The 20415-nt window shown below is 44.1% G+C and overlaps 1 protein-coding gene across 1 annotated transcript in view; it reads right to left on the bottom strand.

The window, feature by feature from the left end:
- The window catches only part of GAB2 (GRB2 associated binding protein 2), a 249467-nt gene that overhangs the window by 103507 nt on the left and 125545 nt on the right, over positions 1 to 20415 (bottom strand). Inside the window, exon 2 of the mRNA XM_036747132.1 lies at positions 4283 to 4583. Within this exon, the coding sequence (XP_036603027.1) occupies positions 4283 to 4583 (301 nt within the window). The remainder of the gene's footprint in view (positions 1 to 4282; positions 4584 to 20415) is intronic.

The following is a 20415-nucleotide window of genomic DNA, read 5'->3' as shown; positions in this document are numbered from 1 at the left end:
AGTGTGCAGGGCAGATGGCAAGGTGCCTAGACAGGCTAAAGTTTCCTGTTGAGCAGCAGGCTGGGCTACAAAGCATGTCTGGGGCTGGCTAGAGATGCTGGGTTAGATGAGTTTGCTTTCAACCCATGATACCCCCAATAGCTGGTATTTATATGGAGCCTGAAGGCTTGCTCAGCAATTTCTGTATATCATCTCATTTGTGCCTCACGGCAATCCTATGAAGGAAATGCTACAGGTGTTATTATCCATCCACAAACACCTTTTTTTTTTGACAGATGGGGAAACTGAGGGTTCAAAAGATCAAAAGGCTTGCCCAAGGTCACTAAGCTAAAGTTAGAGGTAGAATTTGACCCCAGGTCTCCCGCCTCCTGAGCTCCTGCTCCTCAGGACTGAGCCTCTATCCCTCAGGTACACCCTCCTTTTCAAAGGCTTTACTAAGGGAGAAACTAGATATGCTACACAAATGAATTTTTTTTTAACACACCCCAAGCATAGGCCCTCACCAGATGGAAGATAATACTATTCCCACTGTAAAGGTCTCACAAAAGATGCTAAATGATCCCTATTAACAGCTATTAATAGCTCTAACAAGACAGTTACACAAACAAACCTTGAAAGATATCTCCTGAGATAATCCGCTGGGAAGGAACTGACTGAAGCAATGTTTACCTGGAGAGACAAGGTAAGTCACTGCGGAAGACCAGGTAAGACCCAGTCTCTGTCTCTGTCTCTCTCTCTCTCACCAGGGACAAAGGCTCACGGGAAAGTGATTTATCATTTGTACTTTCTGAACTCTTCTCAGTAAGGTTTTTAGTGTTTAAATGTTTTAGGGTGCACCCTGGCCCCCAAATGCACCTCTGGGTGGCCCAAACCTCTAGCATTTATAGAGTGTTGGACTTGGAATCAGGAAGCCCCTGAGTTCAAATCCAGCCTCAGACCATTACTAGCTGTGTGATCCTGGACAAGTCTGCCTCAGTTTCCTAATTTGTAAAATAGGGATAGTAATAGCACCTACCTCTCCGGATTGTTGAGATAATATCTGTCACACACATTACAAATCTCAAAATCCTATATTAGTGCCGGCTATCATTATTATTAGGGAAGACTCGTCATCATCATGATTGGTGTCATTCATAGAACATTTTAATGTCTGCAAAGCACTCAGCACATTTAGTTTGATTCTCACCACTGTGGAAGGTAGGTGCTCTTATCTCCATTTTACAGGTGAGGAAACTGAGGCTGAGAGCAGTTAAGTGACTTTCTCTGGGTCACATAACTGAGGCAGGCTTGGAACGTAATCTCTCTATTACACTGCCTAGTACTTAGTGAGGCTGGGCCTCCCAGGACACAAACCCTCTAGTTGCACTGGGACCCTTTTATTGTCTTCAAGAACTGCATCCCTTCTGCCCTCCAATTAGGCATGATGGCACTCATCTACATTTAATAAAGCTTTTTCCTTACAATGACCAAGGGAGACTGGTAACATTGTATCCCCATTTTTCAGGCAGGGAAACTGAGTCTTAAGAAGTGCCTGTCATTTGTCTTGGTGCCAGGACTCAACCCATGTCACTTGACTGTACTTCCTTTAAGGTTTATAAAGAACTCTATTTGAAACAACTCCATGTGTTAAGTAGTGTGAGTATAATTTCATTTATTTTAGAGAGGAGGACACTGAAGTCTAGAGGGGTAAACTTACCCAAGGTCACATAGCTGGGGAATGCCAGAGCCTTGACTCGGTGGAAAGCCTTTTGGCTTACAGGGCTCCCTTGGCTCCATCATATTTTGAAAGGCAAAAGCCTGTCTCAGCTCTCAAGGAGCTCACAGTCTAACAGGAAAGACAACATGCAAACAGGTCTGTGCAATACTAAAGGTCTGTTGGACTGGAACGGTGGTGGGAGGGCTGGCCAGGGAGTGAGAGCCAGGGATAACAGGCTGACGGACAGCCCAGTGCTCCATGGGCCTCCATCCCATATCCACAGACCTAGAGGACACCCTGGAGATGTTGAGTGGTCAGTCCCTCCGTGGACGTTTTACGTGGAAAACAGTCACACAGCCCAAGAAAGTGGAGATGAGGTGCTATCTATACCATGGGAGAGAATAGTCATATCAATGCAATCACAGCACCATCAAAATATAAAGCCTCAAAGTAAAAGCAATAAGCACAGGTTTTATTATATCTCGAGGCAAGCATTCTCCTTTGTGAGAATTGCGCTCTCCAATTCAATAGAAAGAGTCTATACAAAAATATGATTCTATTTACAGAAATTCACTTTAGAGCCAATTCCCCCTCTCCCCACCCCCACCCCTAGCGCATCCATCCCCCCTCCATAAATCACAGAATTTAAGAGTTGGAAGGGCCTTGGTGACTCTTGCTTAGACTAACTCACCCACTAAGCGAAGAGCCCCAAAAATATACCCAACAAGTGATCAGGAAACAGTCCAGGTGGCACTAAGTTTCGCCCAAGGAAGCATAGAAATTTTCAGCTCCTTGGGCTCGGAGAAAAACTTCCCAGGAGTCATTAAGTCAGTACCCCAATATTCTCAACAGGTCTAAATCTAAATTATCCCAGACTAAGCTGAAAAAAATTCAAATGTTGTTTGGTCACTTGTTGTACGGCTGTTTTTATTTTGTTTTGTTTTGTTTGGGGGGGAATGGAAGGCAGAGATGATCAGACCCACATTGGTGACTACCTTTTCCCCTCACAAATCAGCAGACGCTACCTATCATTAAAATCCTACAGCTAAAGTCACGAATAACCCCAAAGTGAAAATTCAGAGGATTGATTGAAGATGAGAAAGAGTAAGTTGAAGCCATTTTATAGCAAAGTGAGGCTTTGGGGAGGGGGGTACAGGGGGGAGTCTGGTATTACTGGGTGGCTTCCTCTCTCTGTCTCCTCAGTTGTGTATAGTGCTGCTGCTGAATGCTGCCTGTGGTCTTGGGCACACAGAGCCAAAAGGTGCTTGGGTGATTCTGACTGCATCACAAACAAGAAACAGCAGCGTCCCTGAAAAGGTTTTCTAAGCCATTCCTTATCTTCTTGGATGTGCCTCCTTCAGAGGTCACAGAAATGCACCTCCCCTCCCCCCCCACCCATTGGCAAAATGAGACTAATAATTCTGTCACTCTACCAGGCCTGGTGCTTCACAGCTGGAATCCCCACTACCAAAGGAAGCTGAGGCTGGGAGATCCCTGGAGTTTAGGGGTTCTGGGCTGCAGGGGGCCTAAAGCTGATTGGGTGCCCACACTAAGTCCAGAGCAAATATGGTGAGCCCCCAGGAGCAGAGAGACACCAGGCGACCTATGGAGGGAGTAAACTGGTCCGAGGCTGAAAAAGTGAAACAGATTAAAGCTTCCATGCCAGTAAGTTTTAGGACTGGTCCACAAATAGCCCCAGTACTTCCAGCCAAAGCTAGGGAAATATAAAAGCCCAGTCTCCTCCTTTCTCCCCACTAAAAAAAAATCCAAGCACTCCTCAGTTTATGGGACTGGTGAGAAGAAATCTGACTTAATAGTGCTATGGTTATTATCACTATTATTCCTTGACAAAATTATTTCTTTTCTACAAAACAAACCTCTGTTGGCTCATTGCAGTATAGAGTTTACCCTGAGTTACTGAAGGTCATGCTAGAAGAGGTAGACCCTAGTAAGACCTACCCAGCTGGAAAAAGGCTCTGAGTACAAGCTCCATGACATACAGTGTGCTTGTCATCTCAAGACCAGCCTACCTGAATCTGGAAATACTTATTTTCAGAGGGCTGGTCACTAGGTGATAAATTTTTTGGCTACAGTGGCTCATGAAACAACCTTTCAAATCATCATCATCATCACCACCACCACCACCACCATCATCAACATCAACATCACCACCACCACCACCATCAACATCAACATCACCACCACCACCACCATCATTACCACCACTACCACCACCACCCCACCACCACCACCATCAACATCATCATCATCTCTCGAAATCTAGATCCCCAGAAGAAGAAAGTAGAGTACATATCATCTGCCATCATCCTGTCTGCTACTGGAGTTACCCCAAAGTAACTTTCAATAAGCCTTCAGAAGATGAACAGTTTATAACCCTCCAAATGCTTCTATTCAATTACAAAAAGGCAATCACCTTCTCTACCTGGGCAATAGTTCGTCAAACACTAAACTTAAATCATAGTAGGACAGTGACTTGTCCCAGGAGCCCTTCTATTAGACATGAGTTTCCTCCCCACTTCTTCCCACCCCGCGACGGCTTTAGAAGACTATCTGCCCCAGCAGTACCTGAGTTCTCATCCGACTGGTTGAAGCCGCAGATCTGGCAGATGCTGTGCACCCACTTGTTCATGTCCTCCTCGGTCTCCGCCACCAGGTAGAAGGTGCGGTCACTGGTCTTGATGTCGAACACAAAGCTTTCTTGGAGCTCCTTCTTGTTGAAAGTCAGGCCTGCGTCCACCTGTTCACAGAAGCTGAGGTTGATGACCCGCAAGGGCTTCTTGGAATGGTCATTCTTGTAATATTCCAGCACGTCTGGGTCCCCACTCATCCTCCCGCTGCGAAGAATGAACCAACGCTTCTTCCACGCCTGGAGAGAAAACAGCACAAGTTATTTTTAAACTCACAAGGGGGACGTGCACTAACAGATTCCGGAGACTTGGGTTCCAGCCCCAGCTCCAATACTAACAGTGTGTCCTTAAGCAAGTCACTTGCCTTGTTTATATGACGTCTCCCCTCATTAGATTGTGATCTCCTTAAGGGCAGGGACTGTCTCTTGCCTTTCTCCGTACCCTCAGCCCTTAACATAATGCCTGGCACATAGTAGCTGCTTAATTAAATGCTTGTTGACGGACTGACTATAAACTCTCAAAGGGACCTTAGAAACCCTCTAGACTAAACTCATTGTATAAGGAGGAAACTAAGGCTCAGAGAAAGGTCTTGCTTAAGGTCGCAAAGCTAGGTAGGGACAGAGGGTAACCAACAACTTGAGGTTTCCCTAGTCCCAGAGAGTGCCCTTGGCCTCTACAGCAAATTGTGTTTGGAAGCCACTAGGTTGAGGACAGAAAATCTTAAGACCACATAGATTTAGAGCTATCAAGGGTCGTCTCGTCCAGAGGGGGCAAACTCCCAAGTGAGAACAAACTCATTCATATTACAAATAAGGAAACTGAGTCTCAGAGATGAAGTAGCTTGCTTGAGGTCAAAATGACAGTCAGAAGCAGAAGTCCTCCAGATCCAGAGCTCCTTCCGCCATGCCACATTGCCCTCTCACCCATTGACCAAATTTAGCTCTTAGTTAGATTTCATCTGGCTCATGTATGCACCAAGGACCAAGTGGTTCAAAATCATAGCATGGTTACTCAATACTTTAGCAGTGACATTCTAAAAGCCCTAAGATGACGATGATACTTCCTGAAACTAGACCTTCTGCACTGTAAAATTTTTCTTTTCTCAGACCGAAAAATGAGGATTTCCAGGATGCCCAAGTTTCCAAAAACATATATAAAAGATATGTTTGGACATGCCTCATACTGTCTTAAAGAAAAAAGTTAAGAGGGTGGTGGTGGGGTGTGTGTCAACTTTTTAAAAAGTTGGGTTTTAGGAGCTCTCAGGGGCAGCTAGGTGGCTCAGTGGATAAAGTGCCAGGCCTGGAGACAGGAAGAATTGATTTCAAATCCTAATTCAAACATTTACTAGCTATGTGACCCTGAACAAGTCACTTAACCCTATTTGCCTCAATTTCCTCATTTATAAAATGAGCTGGAGAAAGAAATGGTAAACCACTCCAGTATCTCTGCCAAGAAAGCCCCAAATGGGGCCACAGAGAGTCGGACACGACTGAAAATGACTGAACAAGAAAAAGTCACTGTCAGAGCTTGGACAAATGTAAAGCCAGGAAGTGATGATCATTTTCTCCTCCTCCCCTTTAAGTGTCTGGCTACTGAGCGCCTCAAACCTGGAAGTCCCTAAGGAAAGGCTGGATAACCATTTGTCAGGAAGTCTGCGATGATTCCTTCTCTTAATAAGGGTTGGACTCCATGACCGCTAAGGTTCCTTCTAACTCTCAGATACCAGCTTCACTTTAAGTCATAGAAATGAAGTTTATTTTTGGTTATTTGTGACATTTATTCAATAGCATTTTATATTCTCTGTTCTTGATCTGAAAACCAGAGAGCGGAATGCTGCATACTTCTCAAACAATCCCTAAGACTATATTAAGTCTGGGCTAACATGGGACCCCTAAATGACTTCTTCCTGGTCCATCATAAGGCCAGGCAGTAAAGGCCCCATGTGGCTTACCCCAGCCCAGTAAGCCCCAGACCCTCTCACTCTCACCCCTTCTAATAGTCATTTGTATCACAGCACAAGACTCAGAAGAATTGGGGTCCAGCCCTACTACCGCTTTACTAGCGGGGTGACCTTGGGCAAGTGAATTTCCTTCTCTGTCTTGGTTTTCTTAATCTGTATGTTCTGCTCATTTGCCTGGGACTGGAGCAAATGAGACGATGGGGAGTATGAGAGAACAATAACCTCAAACTTTCATAGAGCTTTGGTATTTACAAAATGCTTTCTACAGGATAACACTAAGAAATAAATAGTGCTCATTATCTCACTTCGCGGATGAAGAAATTGAGGGAGGAGGAGAAGAGGGGACAGAAAGAATCAGGGAGTGGGAAAGTCTCAAAGCATACAAGGGGAAGAGCTCAGGCTTGTGACTGCAGATTTAGTCCCATGACTTTATGTTACAGATGAAGAAACATGGTTAAGAAAAGGTGAAGTGATTTCAGATTACAGATGTGGCAGGGCTAAATGTTGTTGTTCAGTCATGCCCAACTCTGCACGATCCCCCTTGGGGTTTTCTTGGTCAAGTATCTTGCCATTTCTTTGTCCAGCTGTTTTACAGATGAAGAAACTGAGGCAAAGAGAGTTAAGTGACTTACCTAGGGTCCCATAGCTAGTAAATGTCTGAGGCCAGATTCGAATTCAGGTCTTTCTGACTCCAGGCTCAGGGCTCTAGCCACTGGACCACCTGGCCACCCTAGGGCTAAATGCAGGGACCACTAAAAGGTTTTTAACCACAAAGAAGAGAGAAAGGAAGGAGTCAAAGAGATGTAGTGGCCTGAGAGTCTGGAGAGCCAGTTTTTTGTCCTGGTCCTGCCAAATGTAAGACAGAAAGTGTGCGTGTGTGTGTGTGTGTGTGTGTGTGTGTGTGTATGTTTAAGTCCCACTTTCTTAGACATGTGTCCGACTATAGGATACTCACAGAATCATAGGATTTAAAGCGGGAAGGGGTCATTTACTCCAATCTCCTTATTGGATAGAGAATAAAAGGAAAGGGGACAACATGGCACCGGGCCAGCAACAGTTAAGTAGCAAACCCAGAATTCAAAGTAAGTGCTCTGGTCTCTCTACTCTATCACTTAACCAATCAAAGCTTCGGTTTGCTCATCTGTAAGATCAGGATACTAATCCTTGCTCTGCCTCACACACAGGGCATTTCTGAAGACCTAACGACAAAACATAAGTGAGAAAATACATTGGAAAATGTAAATACTGGAAAAAAATGTCAACACTGGAGAAGTGTAAGCTACTGATTAGCATTTTTATCTAATCAATAAACAAGCATTTATCAAACATCTACTATGCGTTGGGCACTCTGCCCCATGCTGGAGATGCAAAGATAGAAAGCTCCTGTCCTCAAGGGGCTTACACCCTACACTCTTTCAGAGGAGGAGGAGGGTTGTGATGCTTCAGTAGAACAGGAAGCCATCAATTCCCCAAGTGTGGATCTTCTCTCCACTGATAAAGATTTAAGCTCCTCTGGGAGGCACAGTGGATAGAGGATGGGCCTTGGAGTCAGGAAGACTCCTTTTCCTAAATTCAAATCTGGCCTCAGATACTTACTGGCTATGTGACCCTGGACAAGTCACTTAACTGTTTACCTCAGTTTCCTCATCTGTAAAATGACCCGGAGAAGGAAATGATAAACCATTCCAGTACCTTTGCCAAGAAAACCCCAAAAGGGGCCACAAAGAGTCAGACATGACTGAAAACAACTAAAGAACACCACCATCACTACCTTTCAGTAAATAGTTTCATGAGTTTCTGTAGCCAAAAATGTCAGATCCCTAAGGACCAACTCTCTGAGAAGTCTCCCTAAAATGACTAGGCTGGAGGACTGACCCATAAGTCCAGTCATTTTCAAGCCTGGCAGGACTTGCCACAGTTTACACTCCACTAGCATAAATTTTGGGACCGTAGGGTCCCATCCATGCCATGATGGAACATTGGAGAAAGACTTCAGTGGAAGGTTATTATTATCATCAGTCATCCACCATTGTGAGGCAAGGAGGCAGGCCTCTGTCATGGTTAGCAGGCACTATGTCCAACATCCCCACTTAGATGGCTGGATAAATCCCCCGTCCCTTCTTAAAGAGTTACCTTCAATTGTTAGTGCTGGGCACTCGAGAAAAATGTGTTTGCCATAGATAATCTCCAGGCTTGTCGGCCCAGGCCGTCCTGAGCCAACAGCTCGGGCTGATAAATGGTTTATTGTAGATCTGTTGCTGGGCCTTCGCCAAGCCAAGCAGGGCTGTTTTGATTCTGGTCCTAAGGTTCTTGTGTCTCCTTCCCTGCGGCCGTTCCTCCCCTCCTTCCTACCACCTCCTCCCTTCTCCACCTGCCATGCTTTTCTTTACCCAACACAGTTTGGGTAAGAATCCAAAAGCTTGCTTACTCTCTGTCTTTCTCATCAAATAATAGCTCATGTTTCTATAGCTTTAGGTTGGTGATATGTTTTCCTTATAACAACCCTGAGAGGGAGGGAGTGAATGGATTCTTATTCTTTTTACAAATGAAGAAACTGAGGACTGGGGGAGTGAGGTGACTTGAGAAAGGTCAGTTTGTTGAGGTCAAAAGTTAGGGGAAACAGGTGCCAACTGATGAGAGAGGCAGCTCATCATGGCCCTTTACACCAAAGTTCTGTAGGGAGCAGTGAGGGTCCACCAGAATGGGATCCATCCATCCATCCATCCATCCATCCACCAATCAAGTATTTATTAAGCATCTATTAGGTACCAGACCCTGTTTTTAGTCCTGGGGCATACATAGACAAAAATGGGACAGTTCCTGCTCTCAAGAAGCTTATCCTTTATTGGGAGAGACAATATGTGCAAATAAGAGAATATTCAGAACAAAAATATTCAAAAGAAAGATGAGGTAGTTAGGAAACATAAAGAACTAGTCTGGGGGAGAGAAGATTAGGGAAGGCTTTATGGAGAAAGAAGAGAGGGATTCTAAAAAGCGTAGGTAAGGAAGGAGTGTGTCCTAGACATGGGTGATGGCCTATGTAAAGCCAAAGAAATAGGAAAGGCTCCCATGCAAGCAGCAGAGAAAAGTCCAGTTTGGCCAGACCACTGACGGTGGGAAGAAGAAACTGGAAAGATAGGTTAGGGCCAAGTTGGGAAGGTTTTTTTTTCTTTAATAAGTTTTTATGGATTTTTTTAAACATTACCTTGGTTTCCCAGTATCCCTCCTCTCCCCACTCTCTCTCACAGGCTGATAAGAGCTTGAGCCAAGGCTGTGACCACGTGAACAGACAGAAGGGCTCAGATGGGACAAATATTGGCGGGGGGAGCAGAAAGACAGTATAGGGGGGAGTACCAAGGAGGAAAACCTGTATTAGTGCAACAGAGAGATCAGGAAACAGGAGGACCGAGACTATCATTTGTGGTCACTGGTAATTTGTGATAGAACAGTTTCAGTTGGGTGACAGATGATGTTAGAAGTCATTGTAGAGTCAAGAAGTGAAGCCAGAAGGGGCCACTAGGCGGCACAGTGGATGAAGTGCCAGCCCTGAAGTCAGGAGGACCTGAGTTCAAATCTAACCTTAGATACTTATTAGCTATGGGACCCTGGGTAAGTCATTTGACCCCGACTGCCTCCAAAAATAAAATAAAATAAAGAAGTGAAGGCAGAGGGTATAAATGGCTTTATCTATGATTAAAGAAATCATTCTCTTCATCTTCATCCTGAAAACAAGAAGCAACATGTGGGGTCCAGGTCCTGCCTTTGAGACATACTTGCTGTATAATCTTGGGCAGGTTACAGACCCAGAGAAAAACAAAGGAACCAGTAATGTGAACTAACGTTAACTCATGTTCATATAGAGCTTTAAGGTTTATGAGGGCTGTTCCTCACAATAATTCTGGGAAGAAGAGATCATCCCCATTTTACAGGTTGGGAAACAAGTTCTGAGAGGTGACTTTGTCATGGTCATATGGGATAAGGACACAGATTGGACCCGGGATTTCACTAACATAAGGAACTCCTTCTACTGATCCATGTCGGCCCTTTTGCTGCAGTTTACCATCTTAGAGAATGGCTGAGAGCAAGAGAGGTTAAATGACCTGCCCATGTGTGTCTGGGCAGAACTCGAACTCAAGTCTCCTGGGCTGACAGTCAGCTCTTAGAGGATCCACAATGCCACACTGCTTCCCCACAGCCAAGAAACTACCAAAGGTATCTGGACAAGACATACTTCTACTAGGTCTGTCCCTAAATCAAGTGATCTTCATGTGGGTTAATGAGAGAAGAAACTCTTCCAGCTCACCCCCAAGTCTCTGCTCATTTTACTAGAATGAAAGAAATGGAAGCTGCTAATATGATCATAAAAACAGGATTGTAAAGGGTATCAAGAGGCTGAGATAGAAGGTGTGAGGCCAGAGAATTCTGAGAGACAGATATTCCATGTAAATCTGAAAGAGTGGGATGATGCTGTGATCTCTGGATTCAATTTTATAGTAGAAAAAGGGGCCACATTTCATACGGCCAGGACATAGAACTAGCCCATAATGAGGATGAAAAAGATAATATTGTTTTGTACAAGAGCAACTCAATTGTCAAATATAGCATGTTGTGATTTCCAAAGTGCCTTATAGCTACCCATTGCCTTATTTCATTTGGTCTTTCCGCATGGTTGGTGAGGTGGGAAATCCAAGGACTGTTGCTGTTGAGTTGACTCTGAATGACCCCGTTTGGGGTTTTCTTGGCAGACATACTGGAATGGTTTGCTATTTCCTTCTCCAGCTCACTTTACAGATGAGGAAACTGAGGCAAACAGGGTTAAGTGACTTGCCCAGAGTCACACAGCTAGTAAGTGTCTGAGGCTGGATTTGAACTCAGGAAGAGGAATCTTCCAGATTCTAGGCCTGGCACTCTATCCACTGCACTAGCTAGCAGTCTCTCATCCAAGGATTATTCTTACCATTTGAAAGAGGAGGGAACTTTAGATCAGAGAGATGAAGGGACCCAGATCTGATCATGTAGATAGTGACCTGCAGAACGGGTACCGAAACCCACCTACTGATTGCTGATCTGGTGTTCTTTCCATTGTACCCTTATGCCTCCATGAGGCCTCCCCAATTAGATAATGGCTAACTCACACAATCACAGCCGAAGTCAGCCATCCCTTATCCCCATAACTCTCACAGAACCGTCAGTATCTCAAATTTTTCATCAGCTTCATTACTTGTCACAGGTATACTTGGGTATGAGGACATTAGACAGATCCTTCAAGTGATTTCTCACGCTTCCCTTCCTCCTCTTCCTGCTTCCTCCCACTTACCTGAGGACTAAGACTAGGATGGGTAGGGAATGATAGGATGGACTCCTCTGGGGAGATGGACATTGTTATGGTGATTTACAAGAACTGACACTGGACAGTGCTGAGTGAGATCATCTGGTCTAACCCTCTAATTTTACACCAGGGGAAACTGAGCACCAGAGACAGGAAGTTTCAGGCCAAAGGACACAAGGTTAAGGAGCAGAACTGGGATTCCAGCCTAGGTCCTCTGACTTGAAATCCAGGGCTCTTTGCAAAGCTACAACAAGGATTCATAAAGAACTCTGCTTTCACAATTTCAGCCTTCTGAGAAAGAGGTAAATAGCCAACAGAATAACCCAAAGGCTCACCGAGCATGGGCTTTGGAAATCTGCCCTGCAGTGCCAGCCACAGGAAACCCTGGCTGAGAAGGTGGGTGTGGGTCTTGGCACCAGGGGGGGAAAGAACTGCTACCATGAGGAAAAAAACCCACTAAAATCAAAATATTTACAAGTGCTGTACAGAATCGAAGGCTACAAGTCAATCAAGACACATTTATTAAGGACCTATTATGTGCCTGGCACTATTCCAGGTGCTAGGAATACAAAGATAAAAATGAAAGGGATCTCAGTAATCAGCTGATTCAAATCCCTCATTTTACCGATAAGGAGACTAAATCCTACAGAAGGAAAATGATTCAACCACGTATCCAAGTTATAAAATTAAACATACATTTTTTGAATATGGCCAGCATGGAAGATTGGTGTACTTGAACCAATGGTATGGTTTTTCTTTTTCCTTTTCAATGGTGGGATTTGAGGAACATGGGGGCAGGGAAAGAAAATACATTCGTTCATCAAGAAAGAAATAAAAAATGAAATAAAATAATAATAATGATAAAATTAAAAATGAAGGGGTTGAGCTTTTTTTGTTCTAGGATCCAGAATCTTTATTAAATTGTCCCAAAGTAGAAGAGGCTGCTATGGAAGGGAGGGGATTACCTATCACGAGAGTTCTTTAAGCAGAGGCTAGGGGGCCATTTGTCAGGTTAGTTATAGAGTGCAATCTTGTTCAGGTACGGGCTAGTTTAACTGGCTTCTGTAGTCCCTTACGACTCTGTGATTCTGTTCTGGGTTCAGATCTCAGCTCTGTTAATTAGATGGGTGATCTTCAACGAGCCAGTTTATTTCACTCAGCCTTACTTGGAGTAGATTAAGGTCTCTTCCAATTCTAAATCCTACGATTCTATGATTTTAGACCACTGAATGTCAGAGCCAGCAGGAACTTCAGAACTTGAGGGGTCTAACCCCATCATTTTATCCAGCAAATCAAGCTTCGGAGAAGGGATGTGTCCCGAGTTGTGCATCGAATAAGCTTCAGAGCTGGGAATCAAAGCCAGACATCAGATCTGCTCCTATGGAGCTGGCTCTTTTCATTGTACCAAACTTAATCTGGCCTTGTCATGGCCCTGCACACATGGGGGGTGTGTACAGAGTAAGAAATTACCGATGTGAAAAGGCTTGCAAAGAAAAATAAGGGCAGACAGGCAAAAAATAATGTGCTCCGCTGTCACCTTGCCCTAGCCCTCCTCCTAGCTCTGTGCTAATTCACTGCCCAATGAGTGTGCCCTGGCCAGTGAGGAGAGGGCAGGGGAAAATGTGCCAGCTGGGAAGGGAGGAGAAGAGAGGGGAAGGAAAGGGAGGATGGTTGAGCCAGAAGGTAGGAGCATTCCAGGCAAGCGGAGAGGGCCTTGTCACTGCAATAGACGTCCACCACCACCCCACCACTCCTAATGCTGGGATTTTCCACCACTGCTGAGAGACATAACACAGGCGTCCCAGCAATGCTTGTTAAGCAAGGAGTGATAATTAGCCAACTCAGACATGGTACTTCTGTTTAGCTTTTCTATTCTGAAATTTAATTGTTTATGTAAGGGCTTCTGCCTTGATTGGAGTCCTTAGCATATAACACTCAGCTTGCCCTCTAAATATCAAAGACCTGGACCTGACAAACATGAATTCAGGTGATAAGTCAGGTCAACAAGCATCTATCAAGCACTTACAAGTTCCAGGGCCAGGCGTTATGCTAAGTGTCAAGGATACAAAGAGAGGTGAAAACAACAAACAAAAAAAACCAGTCCCTGACCTCAATGTGGTCACAATCTAATAGGGGAGATGATGTACAAACCTCTCAAGATGTATACAGGATAAATTAGGAATAATCTCAGAGGGAAGGACGACCAAGAAAGGCTTCTTTCAGAAGGTAAGATTTTAGCTGGGACTTGATGGAATCCAGGAGTTAAAGATGAGGAGAGAGGTAATTCCTGGCATGTGGGGACGGCCAGAGGGTCAGTAGGATATGAGGAGGGGAGTAAGATGTGAGAAGATTGGAAAAGGCGGGAAGGAGCCAGGCTACAAAGGGCTTTAAAAGTGAAACCAAGGATTTGATATTTATGATAAAAATCATAAATTTGTACAATGATGGAGCTATAAGCAAAGCGATCTTATAAAATCGAGACCACACAATAGTGAGTGTCCAAGTAGGGAGAAAGATTCCAATCTTTTTATTTTATAAATGAGAAAACTAAGGGCTAGAACGATGGCGACTTGCCCAGTCCAAGCTAATGGCAGTCGTAGCCTCTGACTCCCATGTTGACCCTTTCCCACTCAGGCACACCTGATTCCGTCGTCAGGAGACACATAAAATAAACTATCCCTCTTTCAATAGGGACACCCCCTTCCCTCTGACATCCCCATAAGGCTGCTGACGACAAAAGCCTTAAGATTTTGTTTAAAGCTAAGGGATGGTGAATTCAATGAACAGCAGAGCCATTAACCAAATGCTGGGAGAGCCTATGGCATTTCAATAAACTGTTCATACTGTTACCATTAGTACTATTTCGCTAGCATTTATACAACGTTTTGAGGTTTACACAGCACTTCACGTATGCTCCCTCATGTGATCCTCACAGCAAATCCTGGGAAGTGGGTGTCATTATTATCCCCATTTTTACAGAGGAGGAAAAGGAAGCAAATTGAGGTTAAGTGACTCGCCCAGAAGTCCCAAGTCCCTGAGGGAGGATCTGACTCCACAGACTTCAACACTGGAAGAGACCTTCGAACGATGTGACGTGACGGCTGGAAGGAAGGGACTCTCTATGACACCTGTCTCAGGTGTGTGGGATTCTCTGGGTACCTTAAATGCATCCTCTACATACTTGTCCATACAAGCGTGAGATCTACCAGCCGATAACAGAGAGAACGTGAAATGGTTGGTTGTGCCTGCTGGGCTGTAGTCTGAGGAGGACCAGGAGACTGCTCTCTAATGAAAAAAGGTCTGATCTCACTCAACTCCTTCATTTTACATGGTTCCTGGGTTGCTGCTATTCCACGTATGCTCACGCCCAAGCCAATATTTTGTTTCTTGATGATCAAGACACGACAGTAAGCACATAGTACCATGTTTGGGGAGGGGTTCTTTTCTCTGGTTGGCTGATGTCCAACAGTGGGGTTGGCTATGGAGCTGAGCTGTATTTGATTACTCCAACCCAGTGACTTTCCTTTTTCTTTTTTTTTTTGTTTGAGGAGCAGGAGAGGCAATCTAAGTGAGTTGCCCAAGGTCACATAGCTAGTAAGCGTCAAGGGTCTGAGGCCAAATTTGAACTCAGGTCCTCCTGACTCCAGGGCAGGTGCTCTATTCATTGTGTTACCTAGCTGCCCCAACTTTCCCTTTTCTAAACTCCTACATCTGTGCCACAAAATATTGCATATCATTCTAATGAGCCTTGACTTGTATCTAGTTTTCTCACAAGTGTCACCAAAGGCAGTACTAGGACAAATAGGTCTCTGGCTTCATAATATATGGAATATGGAATAATAATGGAATGGTGGGATCATGTGTGGTTGGAAAGCTGAGGCTAGATGGTCGCTTGTTGATGCTGGAGAGGGAATTTCCGTTGAAGTATGGACCTAGACTAGATAATCTCTGAGATTCCTTCCAACAATAGGAGCCTAGGACAGATTTGTTTTGTAAAATTTAGATTCAAGGGGGCAGCTGGGTGGCGCAGTGAGTAGAGCACCGGCCCTGGAGTCAGGAGGACCTGAGTTCAAATCCAGCCTCAGACACTTGACACACTGACTAGCTGTGTGACCTTGGGCAAGTCACTTAACCCCCATTGCCCTGCCTTCCTCCCTGCAAAAAACACCCCCCCCCCCAAAAAAAAAAACAAAAAAAAAATTTAGATTCAGTCAAAAGGACAAACTTAAGGATCTAGAAGGCCACATGTGGCCTGAAGCCAAAGATTCCCCAGCCCTGGTCCAAAATCTACTAATTAAACCATGTAAGTGCCCTGCATTTCACACTTGTTGATAGAATCAAAGATGACATTATCTGTCTACAGTCTACGGTCATAGCCCTAATTCACCAATGAACACATAGAATGTGTAAAATAAAGGTGGGGGGCGGTTTTTGGCCGGGGGTGGGGAGGGGTCTTTTCTCCACTCCATTTCATGGGCAGAGAAAGCCCAGAATCAGCAGGGACCTCTTTAAACAGGTTTATAATTTTGTGTGGGGTAACTAGGCAGTGCAGGAGACACAGAGACAGACCTAGAGTCAGGAAAACTCGACTTCCTGAGTTCAAATCTGGCCTCAGACACTTACTAGATGGGTCACCCTGGGGAAGTCACTTCACCCTGTTTGCCTCAGTTTCCTCATCTGTGAAATGAGCTGGAGAAGGCAGTGGCAAACCACTCCAGTATCTTTGGCAGAAAAGCCCCAAATGGGTCAGACACGACTGAAATGATTCAACTACAGTCAGACATGACTGAACATCAACATCATAATTTTGTTTCGTAAACAAGAGAAATTTTTCCCCCGAGAAATCATATTCAGCCCCAATCCAATCCAAAAACAGAATGGGCTGCCATAGGAGGTGGCAGGTTCCTCCTCACTGAAATGCTTCCACCAAAGGAGGATTGTCCAAAAGGGCAGAGAGAGCATTTTTGCTGTGGTCTGCACTGGCTTAGGTTTCTGAAGCCCCTTAAAACTCCAAGATTTTCCGATTCTGTCCTGATCTCTCCCCTCCAACACTTCCAATTGCTTACTGTGTATCTCTACCTGAATGTAGCACCAGCATGTCTACATATGGGTCAGTAAATATTTATTAAACGCCTACTATGTGCCAGTTACTGTGCTAAGTGCCGGACATACAAAGAACAATAAAAGACAGCCCCTGTTCTCAAGGAGCTCACAAGCTAATGTGGTAGAAAATAGGATCAAAATGGAATTCACGATCTTCCAATCTAAACCTGCCTCTCCTCTCAACTTCCCTATTCTATATGTCTCCTTCCCCTTTAGGGGGTGGACTAAAGGAATGGAATGAGACATATGTTGTCAGACGCAGTCAACGTGCTGGTTTGTTCAGCTGAATTGTATTTATTTGTTCCAAGTGTAACATCTGTTTTATACGCCTCTCCTACAGAGGCTACAGTTACTGTTAATTAGGTTTTAAGAGCAAATGGACAATGTGAAAATGAATGCAAGGGTTCTTTGGTGGGAGGCTGGGGGATGGAGGGTCTTTGGGAAGTGACAATGTTAAAAGAATAAAAAAAAGAAAAAAATACATGTGTGTATGTATATATGTGTGTGTGTGTATGTATGTTTATGTATATGTATGTATCATTGGACTTGGAATCAATAGATTTCAGGTCAAATCATGGCTCAGATGCTTTCTAGTTGTGTGACTATTAGTAAGACACTTATTCAATTTCCCTGAGGTTTAAAATAAAGGTAATATCTGTACTACCTTCTTCTTATAGTTTTATGTATGTATGTATATACATATATATATGTATATGTATACACACACACACACACACACACACATATATATATATGTATATATATATATATAATATATATATAGTATCCTTCTTATCAGGCTGTCTTCTGATGTGTTGGCTATGTGATGGTATAGCTCTGTGTCATCTGAAAATGCAATGTGTGTGTCATCTACATGTTCAGCCAAACACAATCATACTTACTCCCCACCTCCTAGGACCATTGTGAAGAAAACTCTTTTAAGTAATTTCAGTCATGTCTGATTCTTTGTGACCCCATTTGGAGTTTTCTTGGCAAAGATGCTGGAGCGGTTTGCCATTTCCTTCTCCAGCTCATTTTACAGATGAGGAAACGGAGGCAAACAGGGTTAAGTGACTTGCCCAGGCTCACACAACTAGTAGATGTCTGAGGCTGGATTTGAATTCATATCTTCCTGACTACAGGCCTGACATTCTATATACCACCTAGATGCCCATAAAAGTATTACATAAATGTCATCTAACACATATATGTATGCATGTGTACACGTGCATACGTGTGTATGTATGTGCATGCACATATGCAGGTATATGTGAATATATCACTTTAGGGTTTCTAAAGCTCTTTAAAATATTACCAAAGTTATTACAACATTGCATAATATTACAACCCACATTTTTACAGCATGTAATGGTTTACAAAGCGTTTTCTCTACAACATCTCTATGAGGTAGGGAGGGCTGATGTTACTTCTCCCCTTTACCCAGCTGGGTGGTAACAGTGAATTAAGCCTCCAGGTCTGGAGTCAGAAAGACCTAAGTTAAAATCCGTCCTCTGATAGTAGCTGTGTCACACTGGGTAAATCACATAACCTCTGGCTGTCTGTTTCAGTAATGGCACCTATCCGTCCAGCGAGGATCAAATGAGATAATATCTATAAAACACTCAGCACAGTGGCTGGTATACAGTAAGTGTTTAATAAATGCTTGCTCCCTTCCTGAGGCTCCGTAGGAGTTTGCCAATAATCCTGTGGTTGGTTAGTGCCACCATCGGTGTTCAAAGCCTCGTTTTCTTACTTCGAGTCCAGAGTTCTTTCCACTGCACTCCTTAACCTTGGACTCAGTAGGAAAGATAAATTTCCCTTCTTTTTACTAACATGACCATGCTAAAATAAGACTCTCTGGGGAATTCTCAACAATGCTCCTTGGGGCTCAAATAGATTGCAGCCCTTTTCTAATCACCCATATTATTGGTACAACAAAAAGCAATGACGTTTGTAATGTGCATACATAAGTTATTTAAATATGTTCTGCATAGAGCCAGGCCTTCTGCATGGGCCTAACTGATCCAGTATTTCAAGCACATTTCAAGCATATTCAGTGCTCCCAGGGAACTCACTATCTGTCTCCCCTCCCTGCTTGGAATGTGGTTATCCAATGTAATGGTGGCCACAGCTGTGTTCTTATCGAACACACCGTGATTTTTTTTTAAAGGGCAACTTCTCCCAGCCCCAACCAGCACCTCACATATCAGGGCATAATAAAACTTGCAGCTGAAGGCTTTGATGTTATCAGTCCATTTTCTCAGCAGCAACCTCTCATGAAAAGTGCAGGATCGTTGATTCGGAGCAGGTGGAAGCTTTTGAGATCATCTAAACCAGCCAGCCCCCTCATTTTACAGAGGAACTTGTGGAGGCCTAGAAAGGGGGGACATCTCTTGCCCTAGGAGGAGATGGTGGGGCAAGGACTCCAAGCTGGGTCCTCTAAGTCCCAACCCAGAGGTCTGTTCACTACATCAAGCTGTCTGACCAAGGACATAACATTTCTGTGAACGACAGAGCTCCATGGATACTGCCCTGAGTCTGAATTGATTGGATAATAAAAAAGCTGAACTAAAGGAGGGGTAGGAAGCAATTCCAGATTAACCGCGAAGCTGCCAGGGTTGGGTTTCAAAGCAAACCATCACTTGGTTCTGCTCAACTAATTAAATGCAGCCTCTACTACCATGAAGTAACTGGATCAGATAGGTTCTTCTCACACTGATATTGGTGCTCTGAATTCTAACAGTCTATGTTCTGAAGTTCTTAGAGTACTAACAGCCTATATTCTAACACTTTGAACCCTGAGTTCTAACAGTCTATGTTGTGAGGTTCTAATCAGTGCTAACATTCTATATTCTGACACTGCTCTGAGTTCTAACAGTTCATGTTCTGAGGTTTCTAGAGTCTATATTCTAACCCCCTATACTCTGTGTTCTAATATGCCTTCCAGCTCTACCAGTCTATGATTATGAATGACTGAGGTTTGGAAGGAATGGAGGGGTAAGATCAGGGAAGAGCTAGAACTAACTAAAGGGGGAGTAAGAGGGTGACTCAAAGAAAACTAAGAGGTATCTGGAAGGGGCAGTATGGCAAAAGTCAATGCCTGCCTTGCCTCCAGTAGCTAATAGGCAACTTATTATACAAGGTTGTAGCTTCCTGAGGTTTAGACCCAAAGCATCTGAGAGCAGACTAAGGCTTCAAAGCCTTTAAGATGCTCGACAAATCCTTAGCAGCGAAGGCTTCCTGTTTTCCAGGCTGGTAATTCACCAGTTTATCATTCTGTACAATTTTACAAATGTACAAAATGTACAATCAAGTGGTGGAGTGGATGAGAGAATCACAGGAATGGGCAAAGGTATGGGGGCAGGACATGGTATGTCACACACTAGAAACCGCAAGTAGGTTAGTTTGCCTACAGTACAGAGTGAGTGAGGGGGAAGTAACGTTATAAGCCTGAAAAAATGGCTTGGAATCAGACGTAAAGGCCTTTAAATGTCATGTAGAGGAACCGGTATTTTATCTTGGAGGCAATGGGAAGCCACCAAAGGCTTCTGAGCAGCCGGAGTCACGTGGTCAGACTCCCGCTTTAGGAATGTCAATTGGGCAGCTCTGTGGAGGATGGTTAGGAGGAGTAAGAAGCTAGGTGCAAGCAAACCGATTACAGGGCTGTTGCAAAGGCTCA

This window comes from Trichosurus vulpecula, chromosome 2 (genome assembly GCF_011100635.1).
Source record: "Trichosurus vulpecula isolate mTriVul1 chromosome 2, mTriVul1.pri, whole genome shotgun sequence".
Classification (NCBI taxonomy): domain Eukaryota; kingdom Metazoa; phylum Chordata; class Mammalia; order Diprotodontia; family Phalangeridae; genus Trichosurus; species Trichosurus vulpecula.
The sequence above is the reverse complement of the archived record's forward strand: the minus strand, read 5'-3'. Positions and strand labels throughout refer to the sequence as shown.